The following is a 17,512-nucleotide window of genomic DNA, read 5'->3' on the forward strand; positions in this document are numbered from 1 at the left end:
GAGTTCCAAGTTAAACCATGAACTATAGTTAAGAGTACAATTATAGAAACGGGCTTTTGGCATTCCTTACAGATGTACCACGCCATTGCAAGGTGTTAGTAATAGAGTGGAATAGCCGGCTCCTATATTTTATGCTTGATTGTTCTATAAACCCACAACTTCCTTTTTAAAAGGCAAAGAAATCACACAGCTTTTCTCCTCTCATCTCCATTCTTCACATGCAATAGCATGCACACTTCATTTAAAATTTTCCTAATTTGAAAATCTTTACCGTATTTCAAAATGTCAACATGCTCCCCTGCCCCAGAAATACATATGGAGTGCAAATATGGACAGCTCAGCTCCTGTGCAGCGGAGCCAAGCTCTCAAGCTGCTTTGGAAGCCTGGGGACCAGCGTGTTGGAATCTCATTTCAATCCTGGCAGCGGCACTGAGCAGGGAAACACACCCCTGCCTGCTAGCCTCAGGGCTTATCATCCCAGACCTACTATTTGTTCTGCCGGGAGAAATCGAGAGGTATCAGGTTAAGATGGTATATTAGTCAGCCAAAGGGGTGCTGATGCAAAGTACAGAAGTCTGTTGGTTTTATAAAGGGTATTTATTTGGGGTAGGAGCTGACAGAGACCTGGCCATAAAGCGTAAGTTACTTCCTCACCAAAGTCTGTTGCCACGTGCTGGAGCAAGATGGCTGCCGGCGTCTGCGAGGGTTCAGCCTCCTCTTCCTCCTCAGGCTCCGTGGTCCCAGCCCCTTGGGTCTCAGCCGTAGGCTGGGATAAGGCTCATCTCTCTTCTCGGGGCTTTTCTCTTTCCGGGCTCAGCTGCTCTGGTCCCTTCACAGAAGCTGTGAACTATCAGGTGAACGGCTTGGCTCTCCCCAGGGCTCCAGCATCAAGCCTAAGCTTTCCCTGCTGTGTTGCTGTGTGTGAGCGTCCGTCCACCGAGGGGCTTGGACCCAACATCCTACTGACGTGGCTGAAATCAAAGCCTAATCTCAACTTAATCAAGCAAAGATGAAGCCGCTGAATTTAATACAATTTACTACAGAGGGTATCATGCCCAGAGGAACAGACCAGTTTGCAAACACAGTATTTCTTTTTGGATTTGACAATAATATCAAACTGCCACAGATGGGAACAGAAGTAGAGTCATTACAATAACCAGGAAGCAGAAATCTAAAAAGAACATGTACAGGCATACCTAGTTTTTATTGTGTTTTGCTTTATTGCGCTGCACAGATATGCGCCTTTTTTTTTTTTTACAGATTGAAGGTTTGTGGCAGCAGCCGTGTGTCGAGGAAGTTTATTAATGCCATTTTTCAAGCATCATGTGCTCACTTCTTACCTGTATGTCACTTTTTTTGGTAATTCTCACAATACTTCACTTTTTCATTAATATTATATATTATGGTGATCAGTAATCTTGGATGTTACTGCTCTCATTGTCGTGGGGCACCACAAAATCCACACTCATCTAAAGCAATGAGCGTTATTGATAAACATTGTATGTTCTGACTGCCCCACCCTCCAGCTCTTCCCCCATCTCTCTCCCTCTCCTCAGGCCCCCTTATTTCCTGAGACACAACAATGTTGAAATCAGGCCGATTAAGAACCCCACAGTGGCCTCCCAGAGTCCAAGTGAAAGGATGAGTCGCACATCGCTCACTTTAAATCAAAAGCTAGAAATGATTAAGCTTAGTGAGGAAGGATGTCAAAAGCTGAGAGAAGCTGAGAGCTAGGTCTCTGTGCCAAATAGATAGCCAAGTTGTGAACACAAAGGAAAAGTTCTTGACAAAAATTAAAAGTGCTACCCAAGTAAACACACTAATGATAAGAAAGCAAAACAGCCTTACAGCTGATATGGAGAAAGTTTTAGTGGCCTGGATAGAAAATCAAACCAGCCACAATATTCCCTTAAACCAAAGCCTGCTCCAAAGCAAGGCCCTAACTCTTAAATTTTCTGAAAACTGAGAGAGGTCAGGAAACTACAGATGAAAAGTTTGAAGCTACCAGAGGTTGGCTCATGAGGGTTAAAGAAAGAAGCCATCTCCGTAACAAAAGTGCAAGGTGGAGCAGCAAGTGCTAATACAGAAGCTGCAACAAGTTATCCAGGAGATCTAGCTAAGATAATTGGTTAAGGAGACTACACTGAACAACAGGTTTTCAATGGATATTAAGCAGCCTCTATCAGAAGAAGATGCCGTTTTGGACTTCATAGCTGGAGAGGAGAAGTCAATGCCTGGCTTCAAAGGACTGGCCGACTCTCTTGCTAAGGGACTAATACAGCTGGTGACTGGAGACTGAAGCCAGTGCTCACTTACCATCCTGAAAATCCTAGAACCCTTAGGAATTATGCTGACTCTACTTTGCCTGTGCTGTATAAGTGGAGCAGCAAAGTCTGGTTGACAGCACACCTGTTTACAGCATGGTTTACTGAATATTCTAAGCCCACTGTTGAGACCTACTGCTCATAAAAAAAGATTCCTTTCAAAATACTACAGCTCTTTGACAATGCACCCAGTCACCCAAGAGCTCTGGTAGAGATGCACAATGAGATGAATGTTTTTTTCATGCCTACTAACACAGCATCCATTCTGCAGCCCATGGATCAAGGAGTCATTTTGACTTTCAAGTATTATTATTCAAGAAATACATTTCTCCCATAGACAGTGATTCCTTTGGACCTGAGAAAAGTACATTGAAAACCTTCTGGAAAGAATTCACTATTCTAGGTGCCGTTAAGAACATTGATGATTCATGAGAGGTAGTCGAAATATCAACATTAACAGGAGTTTGGAAGAAGTTGATTCCAACCCTCAGGGATGACTTGGAAGGGTTTAAGACTTCAGTGGAGGAATTAACTGCAGATGGATGTGGTGGAGATAACAAGAGAACTAACTGGAAGTAGAAGTGGAGCCTGCAGATGTGACTGAACTGCTGCAATCTCATGATGAAACTTGAATGGATGAGGAGTTGTTTTTATGAGCAAAGAAAGCGTTTCTTGAGATGGAATCTGCTCCTTACCAAGATGCTATGAACGCTATTGAAATGACAACAAAGGATTTAGAATATTACATAAATTTAGTTGATAAAGCAGTGGCAAGATTTGAGAGGATTGACTCCAATTTTGAAAGAAGTTCTGCTGTGAGTAAAACAATATCACATCCTACAGAGAAAATCTTTCATGAAAGGAAGAGCCAATTGATGTGACAAACTTCATTGTTGTCTTATTTTAAGAAACTGCCTCAGGTTCCTCAACCTTCAGCAACCACTAGCCTGATCAGTCAGCAGCTGTCAACCTCAAGGCAAGACCCTGTACTGGCAAAAAGATTGCACGATAGCCAGCTGAACTTGGAAAGAAAGCATGGCAGCTGAGAGAGAGCAGGCCCAGAAAGAGACAAGCCATGTGCCTGGTTGCCCACAGCTGAACTTTGGGAGATGGTAGATTTTGGAGGCGGAGGCAAGAACCCCAGCAAAGATCACCTACCATCTTGCCTCACCATGTGACAGGACACCGGGGTCTCCACTAGCTGACTTTGGTGAGAAAGCATCTCCGATGATGCCTTGATTTGGACATTTCATGACCTTGGAACTGCATACTTTTACTCGAAGTAAAATCCCCATCGTAAAAGCCAACCCATTTCTGGTATTTTTGCATGGACAACCTTTGGCAAACTGATACACCTGTGACAGCTTGAAGTTCTTTTATAAAAAGTAATAACATAACTTTTAAATTAAAATATTCACTTTGCTTTTCCATTTCCATTTATAATTTCAGTTTCACTTTCTATTTCTCACCAAATCCACTGTCAGTTTTTATATTTCTATCAATAATAGTGTCACAAAATCAGACCACAAACAAAAAATGCTCGATTACTCATATCCATTTCAGCCAAGAAGTCACTCACATCATTGATGAATGGAAATAGTTCCAATACACATTTTGGTTGACATTTTTGTTTACCTTAATGAGTTTGTTCATCAATGATTTGACAACTTCTTTGCAAATCAGATAATGGTTTTCAAATACTGGAAGAGTATTCCATCCTTTTTTAATGCTATTCACAATGCAACAGCTACAGACATACACACTTTTAATATTTTCTCCATCCCTTTTTTTGGTCTACACAAACAACAAAACAATAAATCAATCCCTATTTTGTGGTATTTGCTGATTTTCTTGGTGTAAATACTCTCACCATAGCTGATCTTAACATAAAGTTGGCAAGAGATGCACAGCAGCACACTATTACATGTTATTTTCACCACATAGCTACCATAGATGTAAACAATCTCAATAGCATAGATGACAAAAAATGTAGTAAAATCATTAGGATGACTTGAGTTTGAGTATTTGTTACCTTTGTTTTTAACATAAGTTATTTAATCTTAACGTGATATAATTTAATTTTTAATGACAGTCACGTCTAACGACCTGCTCACAGAATCCCTGAAAACTTAGCAGTCAACTCTCGTGGGCCGTTAGGAGTGGGCTCTAGCTCAGCGCCACTCCTGGCCACAATGGGTAGGTACCTTACCCGCCTCCGTTTGTGTCCCAGGACAGTCTCTCTCCTGCCTCCCACCCACCCACATCCCTCATCTGATCAGAGCCCCAGCCCCAAAGACAGAGGAAGGAGAACTGGACTATGGAGTACCAAGCGGGAGGGAAGATAATGAGGCTATTTCGGAGTGCCCCACCTTAACTCTGGGGAGGACAACTCCACTTTCAAGGGTCTCAAGTTGATGAACTGGTGGAGGCAGCAGCAGAAAACGCGCAGCTCTGGGGTCTGCTGCTTGGCTGGAACCCCGGCTCTGCCCTCCCTGGGTCATGGGACCTGGAGCGAATAACTCCATCTCTTTGTGCTCAGTTTCCTCGCATAATATGTGGATAATAATGACCCTCACTCGTAGGGTTGTGAAGATTAAGTGAGATAATGAACATAAAGCCTTTCGTACTCTTCTCAGCACAGAGTAAGCGCTTACTAAATTACTAATAATTAACAGAATTCAACTCATAATGGCTTTGTCAGACTCATGTTGGCTATCATTAATTTTACATATGTAAAATAATATACAGGCAATATTTGCATGCGTCTAAGGTTCTTAAAGTTTCCACATGCACACCCTGATGGGGCCTCACATCTGATTCTCATTCTCCACTTGCTGCCTTCAGAGGTTCTGTTCTCCTCCAGCTGCTTCCAAGTCTTTGAGGTCATAGTGCAGGGCTCTTCACAGCTTTCACACAGCAAGAGTTGATCGGAAACTATGGGGGCGAGACAGTAGTGGGAAACCAGTTAATGTGATGAAAGCAAAAAATTGCCTACCTACCAAGAATTCTATGTCCAGCAAAACTGTCTTTCAAAAATGAGGGAAGGAAGGTGGTTGAGACCTGGCAGAGAATATGGCTGCAAACACCCACCCAGAAACCCCCTGCTACTGAGAAAGCCAGAAAGACCCGGGCCACGAGGTCCCATTTGGAACCCTTTCTGGGGTCAAAGAGAAGCCCTGGACAACCCAAAACAGGCCTCCTCAGTGGGCCCCTGAGAGCTAACATGTGGGCTTCGTAAGGCAATCAATCAGAACTACCAACAGCTGGGACCCCTCCCCAACATTAGGAAAGGGGAGGAGGAGAGGTCTCAAAAGGCCTAGCCCGGCACCCCATGTGTGCAACTCCCCTGCTGCACACCCACGGCCCATGTCTCAGATTGTGTACTGCTTTTCTTTTCTTGCTACTTAATAGACTCTTTATTCCCTTGCCAAAAAAAAAAAAAAGACAAAAAACGGAGTGAAGGATTAAGGCATTCCCGGATAGATATAAGTGAAGGAATTTGTCACCCCTAGACTGGATCTACAAGAAATGCCAAAGGGAGTTGTGCGGCTAGAAAGGAAAGAGCACTAGACCACTGACAGAAGCCACACGAAGAAACCAAGTTCCCTCGTAAAGATGATGACGTGGATAAATATAAGTACCAGTACTACTGTTTTGTTGTTGTTGTACTTTTGGTTTGTAACTCCATTTTTAACATACTACGTGATCTAAAAGGTAAATGCAAAAAATTTAATGATAAATCAATGGTTTGGGACTAACAACGCAGAGATCTGTAATTTGTGACCAGAACCGTGTGAAGATGGGGAAGCAGACAGGTACAGGAATGTAGCTTACGTGTGCAATTGAAGTTAACTTGTTATCAAAGCAAGTGTGATCGTTTTAGGCTCAAATGTAAGTTCCATCGTAACCACAAAGAAAATATCAAAGAATATGCAAACTTATAGAGACAGAAAGTAGAGTACAGGTTACCAGGGGTGGGAGCAGGGTCAAAGGGGAGTTAATACAAAATGAGTGTAGGCTTTCTGTTTGGGGTGAAGGGAAAGTTCTAGTAATGGACGGTGATGACGCAACATTGTGCATGTAATTAATCCCACTGAATGATAGGCTTTGGGGGAGGTTGAGATGGGAAGATTTATGTTGAATATATGTTTCCACAATTGAAAAAAAAAGAAATAGAAACTAAGAGATAAGAACAGTTAAATGCAATGCATAATATTGGAAGAGATCTAAGAATAGAGGACAAAAGGCTCAAAAGGGCATTACTGGGACATAAGAAAAACTTGGAATATGTAAGCTTTATATTAATGTTACGTTTCTTGAACTTGATAAGAACTTTCAAGGTGAGTACATAAGTGAATATCTTTGTTCACAGGAAGTATTATAAGTTCAAGGAATACGATGCCTTAAACCTGCACTCAAGTGTCCAGAAGATGATGATGATAGATAGATGATAGATAGATAGATGATAGATAGATGATAGATAGATGATAGATAGATGATAGATAGATAGATGATAGATGATAGATAGATAGATGATAGATGATAGATAGGTGATAGAGAGATAGATGATATATAGATAGGTAGATGATAGAGAGAGAGAGATGATAGATATGACAGAATGATGCTACAAAAGTGGCAAAATGTTTCAATTGGTGGATCTGGGTATCTGGGCGGACAGGAATGTGTTGGAATTCTCTGTATGGGGTTTGTATTATATTTGCAACTGACCTTAACTTTAAAGTTATTTCAAAATAAACAGTTAAAATTTTTGAAAAAAAACCCAGCAAGCTTTGGAAGAACTACTGCTGAGAAACGAGCCTCTTGATGGGTTCCTTAGCCATTTGACTAGATTGGACCAGTTTTGCATAATTCTATAAATAAGTATTCATATGTGAATAAAAAAAAAAATCCAGGGCCAAGAGGAGGGACAGATCACATGGAGGACGGAGACTACCCACTAGGCCAGCAGCTTTCAACCAGACCAGGCCGCGTGAAGTGAGGGCGACCGCTCCATCTCCCCCTTCTCTCAACAAAGAGAGGGAGTCACAACGACCTGCTCCCCTTGCACATGTAGGGAAGGAATCAGAATATGCCCGTCTTGCTCTGGGGAAAAGATTCAGAACAGACCTTCCTTTCGTATTCAGTTGTGGCCAGACTGGTTTTACCAGGAAGGAGGGTCCGATCGGATTGGCCATGATCGGCGAGTTGGGCAACTCCACTGGGAGGAAAGCGTGGCCCAGTGGGCACCTTCACAGTGTGAGGGCCACCACCAGCCCTTCTGGAGGGCAACTGGGCACTGGCCATCGAAGGTACAAAAGCATAGTCTTTGGACTCAGCAGCTCCTCCACAGAGACACCCCATGTACAGAAAATGAGGGACGTGGATGGTTATTCTTTGCATCCTTTTTTTGTAACAGCAGAACACTGGGAACTAGATGTCCACCAGCAGGGGACTTCTATATAAATCACAGCACTTCCAACAAGGCAAGCCTAGAGAGAATATAGCTGATCTGTATACACCGACACCAAATAATTTCTAAGAAATATTAAGATAAGATATAATGTGTGCCAAAGCAAGGGGGATAATTACACATATTTATTGTATTTGTAAAACGTATGAAATATTCCTGGAAGGAGGCTTAAGGAAACAGGAGACCTGGGTAATGAGGACACAGGGAGGGAAGGAGGCTTTCTGCTATATACCCTTTGGGAAACCTTTTGAATTTTATTCCATTTGCATGCATTATATGTTCCAAGTGAATGTGTTTTTGTAGATAACATTTGTGAGGGGGCCGTAGGCAGTGGGGTGTGGTTAGAAAGGGGGAGAGGGAAGGAGGTGTACGCTCCTGGTTCATGCCTGGCCACACTGAGACCCGACCTGACCGTCCACAGCAACAGGTGCAGGTGGCCCACGGGATGCAGACGCAGGAAGAGAAGCTGGCTGCCGCCCTCAGGATGGAAGCGCGCGACACTCGGTGCCAGGTGCAGAGCCTTCAGGCCGAGGTGGAATCCTTCCGGGCTCTGGTGAGTGGGCCAGGAAGGGCCCGGCGTTCGGTGTCCGTTTAGCTCTCAGCTGTTGAATCCTAGACACGCGGGTCGTAGTTGGCGAGGGATCTCCCGCCGTGCAGCGCGGGGGTCCTAGGGCTCCTGTGCTCCTGGCCCCCTGCCGTCGCAGTGGACACTGTCGGGGCCGGCCAAGGAGGAGGCCTCGGCTGAGGGCCCAGGCTGCCCCTTCTCCACCCCACTCCCAGCCTCTCCAGAGACTGTCCTCAGCCAACCAGGAGCCGCCGGGCCGGAGGAGAAGCCCCCACCCCAGCCCCTAGCCGACGCCTGAACAGGGCAGCCTAGCCCACCCGCCCCAGCGGGAGGCCTCTAAGGCGAGCCCCAGTGCTCTCCAGGGGCAGGCTGAGGCCTTTTCCACCCCAACCCACGCTCGCTCAGCGCCTCCCCGCCCTGAAAGCAGGCCCTTCGTTGATCGCTGGCCGGGGACACTGAGCCCGAGGGCAGGCTCTCGCCCCGGGAGCCCCGGCCCTGGCGTCAGGTCTGGGTGTGCAGCCGGCTTGCGTTATGAGTGACATCATACAGCGCCACCCTCTGGTCTCTGCGCTGGCCTGAGGCCCGGGTGGGAGGGAAGCCCGGCACCTCCTCGATGCCCCGGGGCCCTTGGTGCTGATTCTAACCGCCTGCTTTGTGGGTCCACGGAGTTCTTGATGCTGAGGTGGGCTGAGTCAAGTGAGGCCCAGAAGCCTCTGCCATCAGCTTCGAGGCTTGGGCTGGCACCCCCTCGCCCCCCCACATGCTCGCCTCAATCCTGCCACCCACTCCCGCTCCCCCGTCACCTCCGGCTGGAGCCACAGCCTGCCTGACGTTAGCGCAGTGGTCCTTCCAGCCGGGTGCTGACAAACGGCTGCTGCGCTCGCACCGTCAGGGCCACCCCTGGCGTCCTTCCCTCGGGCGTCTGCAGTTCACCTGGGCCCACGGACCCGCCACCGCCAGAACCCCAGCGCGCCCAGCGGCCCAGGCAAGCTGCGCGCTCGCGCACGTCCTCGCCCCCGCCCACTCACCCCGCGATAGCATAGGATTAGAGCAAGGAAAGGAGAGAAGGGCCTGGAGTGAGAACACTAGGAAACCGCAGCCTAGAGCCATGGTCCTTTAACCAAAAAGAAAAAGAGTCTAAATGAGATTGCATTATTTGTTCAGTTACGAGAATGTTTTGCTGGTCCGCTTTCTCCACCTGCTCTCTCCCTTGATAAACAGCCTTCTCTGGGGATGTGCCTTTTGCCCAAGTTGCTCCAGGCACAGTTGAGAGGCTCCCATTTCCTCCCCAGGTCTCCTTCTGGCTACCAAAATTTGCCACTTTTCCAGTGATAGAAAATTCTCAGGGCAAAGGTTTGGAGAACTATCCTCAAGCCCACATCATCAAAAGACAGAGCCCTGGTTGATCCCTGCCCTGCAGGACGTGGCCATTCCTCAGTGCACGTGCCCCACACACAGGTGCCCCCGCACAGGTGCGCCACGTGCCCCACGCACAGGTGCTCTACGCACAGGTGCGCCACGTGCCCCACGCACAGGTTCCCTCACGCACAGGTGCGCCACGTGCCCCACGCACAGGTGCTCTACACACAGGTGCGCCACGTGCCCCACGCACAGGTGCTCTACGCACAGGTGCGCCATATGCCCCACGCACAGGAGCCCACGAGCAGGTGCCCCACGCACAGGTGCCCCACGCACAGGTGCCCACGCACAGGTGCGCCACGTGCCCCACGCACAGGAGCCCATGCACAGGAGCCCACACACAGTGCCCCATGCACAGGTGCCCCACGTGCCCCACGCACAGGTGCCCACGCACAGGTGCCCACGCACAGGAGCCCACACACAGGTGCCCACGCACAGGTGCCCCACGTGCCCCACGCACAGGAGCCCACGCACAGGTGCCCCATGCACAGGTGCCCCACGTGCCCCACGCACAGGTGCCCCACGCACAGGTGCCCACGCACAGGTGCCCACGCACAGGTGCCCCACGTGCCCCACGCACAGGAGCCCACGCACAGGTGCCCCACGTGCCTCACGCACAGGAGCCCACGCACAGGAGCCCACGCACAGGTGCCCCACGCACAGGTGCCCCACGCACAGGTGCCCACGCACAGGTGCGCCACGTGCCCCACGCACAGGAGCCCATGCACAGGAGCCCACACACAGTGCCCCATGCACAGGTGCCCCACGTGCCCCACGCACAGGTGCCCCACGCACAGGTGCCCACGCACAGGAGCCCACACACAGGTGCCCACGCACAGGTGCCCCACGTGCCCCACGCACAGGAGCCCACGCACAGGTGCCCACGCACAGGTGCCCCACGTGCCCCATGCACAGGTGCCCACGCACAGGTGCCCACGCACAGGTGCCCCACGTGCCCCACGCACAGGTGCCCCACGTGCCTCACGCACAGGAGCCCACGCACAGGAGCCCACGCACAGGTGCCCCACGTGCCCCACGCACAGGTGCCCCACGCACAGGTGCCCCACGCACAGGAGCCCACACACAGGTGCCCCACGCACAGGTGCCCCACGTGCCCACGCACAGGTGCCCCACGCACAGGAGCCCACGCACAGGTGCCCCACCTGCCCCACGCACAGGTGCCCACGCACAGGTGCCCCACCTGCCCCACGCACAGGTGCCCACGCACAGGTGCTCCACCTGCCCCACGCACAGGTGCCCACGTGCCCACGCACAGGTGCCCCATGCACAGGAGCCCACGCACAGGTGCCCACGCACAGGTGCCCCTCATGCCCCACGCACAGGAGCCCACGCACAGGTGCCCACGTGCCCCACACACAGGAGCCCACGCACAGGTGCCCCACCTGCCCCACGCACAGGTGCCCACGCACAGGTGCCCCACCTGCCCCACGCACAGGTGCCCACGCACAGGTGCTCCACCTGCCCCACGCACAGGTGCCCACGTGCCCACGCACAGGTGCCCCACGCACAGGAGCCCACGCACAGGTGCCCACGCACAGGTGCCCCACATGCCCCACGCACAGGTGCCCCACGCACAGGAGCCCACGCACAGGTGCCCCACGCACAGGTGCCCCACATGCCCCACGCACAGGTGCCCCACGCACAGGAGCCCACGCACAGGTGCCCACGCACAGGTGCCCACGTGCCCCACGCACAGGTGCCCCACGCACAGGAGCCCATGCACAGGTGCCCACGCACAGGTGCCCCACGTGCCCCACGCACAGGTGCCCACGCACAGGTGCCCCACATGCCCCACGCACAGGAGCCCACGCACAGGTGCCCACGCACAGGTGCCCACGCACAGGTGCCCCACGCACAGGAGCCCACACACAGGTGCCCACGTGCCCCACGCACAGGTGCCCACGCACAGGTGCCCCACGTGCCCCACGCACAGGAGCCCACGCACAGGTGCCCACGCACAGGTGCCCCACGTGCCCCACGCACAGGAGCCCACGCACAGGAGCCCACGCACAGGTGCCCACGCACAGGTGCCCCACGTGCCCCACGCACAGGTGCCCCATGCACAGGTGCCCCACGTGCCCCACGCACAGGAGCCCACGCACAGGTGCCCCACGCACAGGTGCCCCACGCGCAGGTGCCCACGCACAGGTGCCCCACGTGCCCCATGCACAGGTGCCCACGCACAGGTGCCCCACGTGCCCCACGCACAGGTGCCCCCACACACAGGTGCCCCCACACACGTGCCCCCATGTGCCCCACACACAGGTGCCCACGCACAGGTGCCCCCACGCACAGGTGCCCACACACAGGTGCCCCCATGTGCCCCACACACAGGTGCCCATGCACAGGTGCCCCACGTGCCCCACACACAGGTGTCCCCACGCACAGGTGCCCCATGTGCCCCACGCACAGGTGCCCACGCACAGGTGCCCATGCACAGGTGCCCCACGTGCCCCACGCACAGGTGCCCACGCACAGGTGTCCCACATGCCCACGCACAGATGCCCATGCACAGGTCAGGCACCTGCCACCTGCTAAGCCCGCCCTCGACCCTGGGCTGCCAGCGTGAACTGGCCCTGGTTCCTCTCCTCTCGAGACTCGCAGCACGCCCCCAGGGAGCCCTTGCTGCGCCCTCAGCAGAGGCCGCTGTCCCCGCCGTCCTGCAGACCCAGGGCCCCTCCACAGGAGGCCTCTGGCTTCCCTTCTCCCACCCCGAAGAGCTGCGCGACGGCATCTAGCCTCTCGCCCCTTTTCTCCTATTTGGAGAGGAAAACGTGTGGCTTTCTTCTCAACAGTGAAACTTCCAGCTGCCCCTGCGGTGCCACCTGAGGCGTCCTCTCTCTGTCCCCTCTTCTGCATCGTCACCATCCCTACCCCCTGAGGCATTCCTCTCTCTGTCCCCTCTTCTGCATCGTCACCATCTCTACCCCCTGAGGCGTCCTTTCTCTGTCCCCTCTTCTGCATCCTCGCCATCCCTACCCCCAAGGCGTCCTCTCTCTGTCCCCTCTTCTGCATCCTCGCCATCCCTACCCCCGAGGCGTCCTCTCTCTGTCCCCTCTTCTGCATCGTCCCTACCCCCTGGGAATTCCCGGGCTTGGCTGAAAGCAGGAAGCCTCTCCTTGCAGGAGTACCAGGTGCCACTCAGCTCCATTTCAACATCAGAAGGTCTCCCAAAGCACAGGCTTTGCTTCCCTACCTTTGACCCCGTTGCTGGAAGGAGACCCCTCCCCTTGATTCTGCCTGTGTGTCCCTGCTCCTCTCCTCCACCGCCCCGGGGTGGGTGGGGGGAGAGACCCAGAAGAGACGCTGAGAAGTCCAGACCCCGAGTCCCGCAGCTAGGGTGACCTCCCCACCTGCCACCCACACATGAGAGCCCCGTGCGTTGCCCAGGTGCGGCAGCCCCTCTGCTGGGGGCACGTTGACTCCTTGAGGGAAGGGACTGTGTCTGACTGGCTTTGTGTCCCACAGCACGTGGTATAGTCCCCAAAGCATAAGTGGGGATGTGATCAAGTGGGGTAAAGGAAATGGCCTTTTAAAACTCAGGCAAACTGAGTGTCCGTGTATACTGTCAGAGGAAACAAATTTGAAAGAAAAGAAAAAAGTGATACGAATAGTCAGAGCATGCCACCCAGCACCCCCTCGTCAGAGCAACGTAGGAACGCAGAGAAGCGGGGGGACTGTGGCTGCCAGCCCCGTTTTACAGAGAAGGGGCTGGGCCCAGGGGCTCGCCGTAACACGTGTAGTAAAAGGAGGAGGCCACCCTCTGGCTCAGCGAGCCCTGGACCAGAGCAGCACTGCGAGCTGCGTGGGCACGGCCTGGGGCCTGGCTGGGATCCCGGGCCTCTGCTCCATGGCTGCGCGGCCTCTCGAGGCCTCAGCTCCTCACCTGGAGGGCGAGCATGTCTCGGCCCTCATGTCCACTGTTGCCTGACTGCAGGGCTTCCCAGCCTTTTGGGTTCCACGGCCCCTCAGCCAGCCAGGGGCAATGAATACTGCTGTAATTTACTTAATGCATACACTCACAAGCACAGGAGATGCTCGATTTCAGTTAGAGGTCAGAGAAAATAATGACAAGTTGCTGGGTTGTTGTTTTTATTTTCAATTAAAACTCACAGAAATCTTTCCATGGACCCCTGGTTAAGAATTCCTGCTTTAGTGGCTTAAGACAAACAAAGGTCATCTGTCCACTCAGTCTACATTTAGGGTAGGGTTAAGTGGGGATTGCTCTTCTCTGTTCCATCTTCTGAGGCTAGAACATTCAACTCATGCCTGGTAACTCCCGTCCATGTCTCTCTCTTTCTGTTTCTCTCTCTCTCCCCGTCCTTCCCTGTCTCCTCTCCCTGCCCCTCTCTCTTTGTCTCTTTCTCATCCCGCGTGCCTTCTCTATGTAGCTAGTTTCCTCATAGCATGGTGGGCATACTGAGTCAGATGTCTTACCTGGTGGCTGGCTTCCCTAAAAACATGACTGCAAATGTTGCCAGGCCTTCTTCACACCTGGGTTTGAAAGACCCTAAAGATTACTTAGGCCACATTCTACTGGTCTAAGTAGCCACAGAACCAGCCCAGATTCAGTGGGAGTGGAAACAGACTCTACCTCTTGATGAGGCAGTGGCATGGGATAGAAATCACCATGGCAGCTGCCTTCAGAAATGTAAGTTCGTGATAGAATTTACCTAATAGAGCTATTGGGAAGATTAATTAGATAATGCCTATCAAGCCCTTAGCACAGTGCCAGGCACAGAATGAGCACTCAATTAATGGTATCTATTATTATCATCATAAAATTATTATTATAATCACTGGTGTAGTAATGCCAAGTTGGCATCATCAGCCATCTGGTCACCACACTGAAACCTCAGAAACCGTGATCCTAACCATTGCAGCAAATGGAAGAAGAGCTCGCACCTCCAAGCAGAAGACTTGGGAGTGATGGAGTTATGCCTCGTGGCTGTGTCCAGGACCCAGGATGGGCTGCCGCTGTCCCTGCTGGCTTTAGTATATGGCTGTTCTGGCCACTGGACCCTGCAGCCAAGGTTAGGAGCACAGACTCTGGCCGAGGTGGACTAGGTGGCAAATCCTCTGATAGCTGGGTGCAGAGTGCACCCAGCCTGTTACCCTCAGTAAAAGCAGCCTGTGCGCCCACGAGGCCCCCACAGTTTATGTGAGCCTCAGACAGCCGAGCTGGTAAGACTTTCAGCTTCCTTTGCCAACAAGGCACCGACAAGGCAGCAGCCAGGCATATATAACGGAGGCTTACTAAGCAATGTGTTCAGTCAGCTCATATCAGGAATGCAATTCGAGGAATGCAATCACAGACTGTCACTACGTTATTTTGCAGAGAGTTTTGGAATTCAAGAAAGTCCTTGCAAATCTCCAGAGACCTGGGGAACCGGTGGGCCCCTGTGAGCGCAGTTTGCTGGCTGGTGCTATCCTTGTCACAGATGGGCCAGGCTAGGAGACCTGCGGCAGCGGCCAGAACATGGGCACTCAAGCTCAAGCATCTCTGCGAGAACCAAGCCGCCCTTCTTTCTCCCAGAGTGCCAGGGACTTGGGTGGGGAAGCTGTACTTGGACTCTGAGGGTGGGAAGGAAGAGATGTAGGGTCTCTCAAAGGCCTTCCCATGAGCTCCCCCTTGGGCAGTGGGTCCTACATCCTCAGGGAGAAACTGCCAGGCCACATGGAGAAGTTACTTAGAACATGGAGCGAAAACTCATGGCCAGTCCAACCATGACTGTGACACTGTGATGGATCTTTCCAAATCACAGGCGTCTACGGAGCCAATTTTGACAGCTAATGTCTGCTGAGCTCATCTCAGTGATAGGTTGGCTTGAAGGGAAGGCAATGCCGACCTTTACAAAATAAAGGACAGAGAGAAAGACACAAGAGAGCAGATAAAAATGGGACCAGGGGACTCTGAGCTTCTGGAACTGAGAGACTTGACCCTAGTTTCCACATCGTACTTATTGGAAACTGCTGAGCAGCTGTTTGCTATCAGAACCGCAACATCATCTACAATAAGAGGGAACAACTGCAGCATCTACAATAAGGAACAGGTCAAACAAAGTTCAGATACAATTTAAACTCTTTTTCCCACAAATGTCAACAACCACTCATTCACAAACCAAGAAATTTCTTGAGAAACAAGGGGAGGAAATCCTGGGAGGCTGGGAAAAAAATGATTATCAAAGTTCAGCTGGCCATTTCTGCATCCTCATTACCACAGAGGGGTTTTTTGATACCCGGTCAGCTCAGATTCAAGATGATGTCGTGGTGAGGATCTTCCACATATGTGCACAGCAGCCACAGTGGTCGAAAGGGTGTGAGAAGTCTCCTTCTGGGGGAATGGTAGATGTGTGGAGAACAGCATGTTCCAATGACCTAAAAAGCCTGAAGTACTGATACTGCTGAGACGTGGGGGCATGAACATGGAAACCTGCGGTAGCTAGTCGCGTGTGCCATGTGAGGGGCCCTGGGGAGCTCTCAACAGGGTTTAAGCAGAGCAGATACAATAGGAGGGAGATGAGCCGCTGCAGTTACCCAGGTAAGGGGTGATCCAATTCCAAGCCCTGGTGACCGGAGAGGGGAGGAGGGGATGGATGGGAAAGCTTCTCTGAATATACCACGGGGCAGGACTCAGGGGTGACTGAATTTGGGAGGGAAGGAGTAGCAGTAAGGAACACATTGCCCCCGTTTCTGGTTCAGGCCGGTTCGCCAGCTGAAGTACCAATAGGAAGAGAGTCAAAAGGTCCAGAAGGAAGCCAAAGGCTCCACTGTGGACACCTTGATCTGAGGTGCTCAGGGACCGTCTGGATGTAGGAGTCCAGGAAGAAGTTTGGTAGTGAGTCCTTCGATGGGGGAGAAGTCTATGCCGCAGGTACCAAAGAGGAGCATCAGCGTAGAGAAAACCATTAAAATCATGAGGGCGGAGGAGACCACAGCAGGCCCAGAAAAAAGGTGGGCTCAAGTCAGGGCCAAAAAATAAAATTGCCAAGTATATAAAGGCCAGAGACGTTCATTCCAACTGTGGCGATCTAGGAAAACTGGAAGCAACAGCATCTTAGTTGACCAATAAATAGGATTCCAACAGTGGCATGGGAGGGACCCCTGGGGTGTGGAGAAATATTGGGTAGAAAGACCCAGAAGCAGTCAGAGAACACAATTTCTTTGAAGAAACACTTACAAACTGGCTCTTGCTTTTCACTGTCTCTCCCCCACCCCCACCCCTTCTCTTCCTTCTTTCCCTCTCCCACCTCTCCTCCTATCCAAAGGATCATTGAATCAGACTAAACCAGAGTATGACCTCTCAAGGAAGAGTCATTGTCTTCCCACCAACCGTGGCAGATTGACCCCCCTGTCGGACTCCACAGCTGGCAGGGGTGTTGCCCTGCTGGACAAACGAGGGCCAGGCAGCCGCTCCACTCTCCGCACGCCTCCCTCTTCCAGCTTCCACCCTGGGTTTAGACCGTGTTCGCCTTTTGTAGAAACGTGGCCTGGAGAGCACGCTGCGTGATGCCAAGCACTGGCATGACACTGAGCTCCAGAACCTGGGCGCTGTGGTCGGCAAGCTGGAAGCGGAGCTCAGGGAGATCCACGCGGAGGTGGAGCAGCAGCAGCGGGAGCGGGAGCGTCTGTTGGCACAGGAGCGCCAGCTGCAGAAGAGCATCGCGTCCTGCCACGCCCTGCTGGACACGGAGGAGCGCAGGTCCCTCTGTT

General features: G+C 51.9%; 1 protein-coding gene across 6 annotated transcripts in view; it reads left to right on the forward strand.

Annotated features, from left to right (window-relative positions):
- LOC101441506 (transmembrane protein 108) overlaps positions 1-17,512 on the forward strand; it is a 438,561-nt gene that overhangs the window by 407,669 nt on the left and 13,380 nt on the right. For all 6 annotated transcript variants that reach the window (XM_071214504.1, XM_071214503.1, XM_071214508.1 and 3 more), the window contains 2 exons: positions 8,216-8,347; positions 17,281-17,501. In XM_071214504.1, the coding sequence (XP_071070605.1) occupies positions 8,216-8,347; positions 17,281-17,501 (353 nt within the window). The remainder of the gene's footprint in view (positions 1-8,215; positions 8,348-17,280; positions 17,502-17,512) is intronic.

The sequence above is a fragment of the Dasypus novemcinctus genome, chromosome 4 (assembly GCF_030445035.2).
Source record: "Dasypus novemcinctus isolate mDasNov1 chromosome 4, mDasNov1.1.hap2, whole genome shotgun sequence".
Lineage (NCBI taxonomy): Eukaryota > Metazoa > Chordata > Mammalia > Cingulata > Dasypodidae > Dasypus > Dasypus novemcinctus.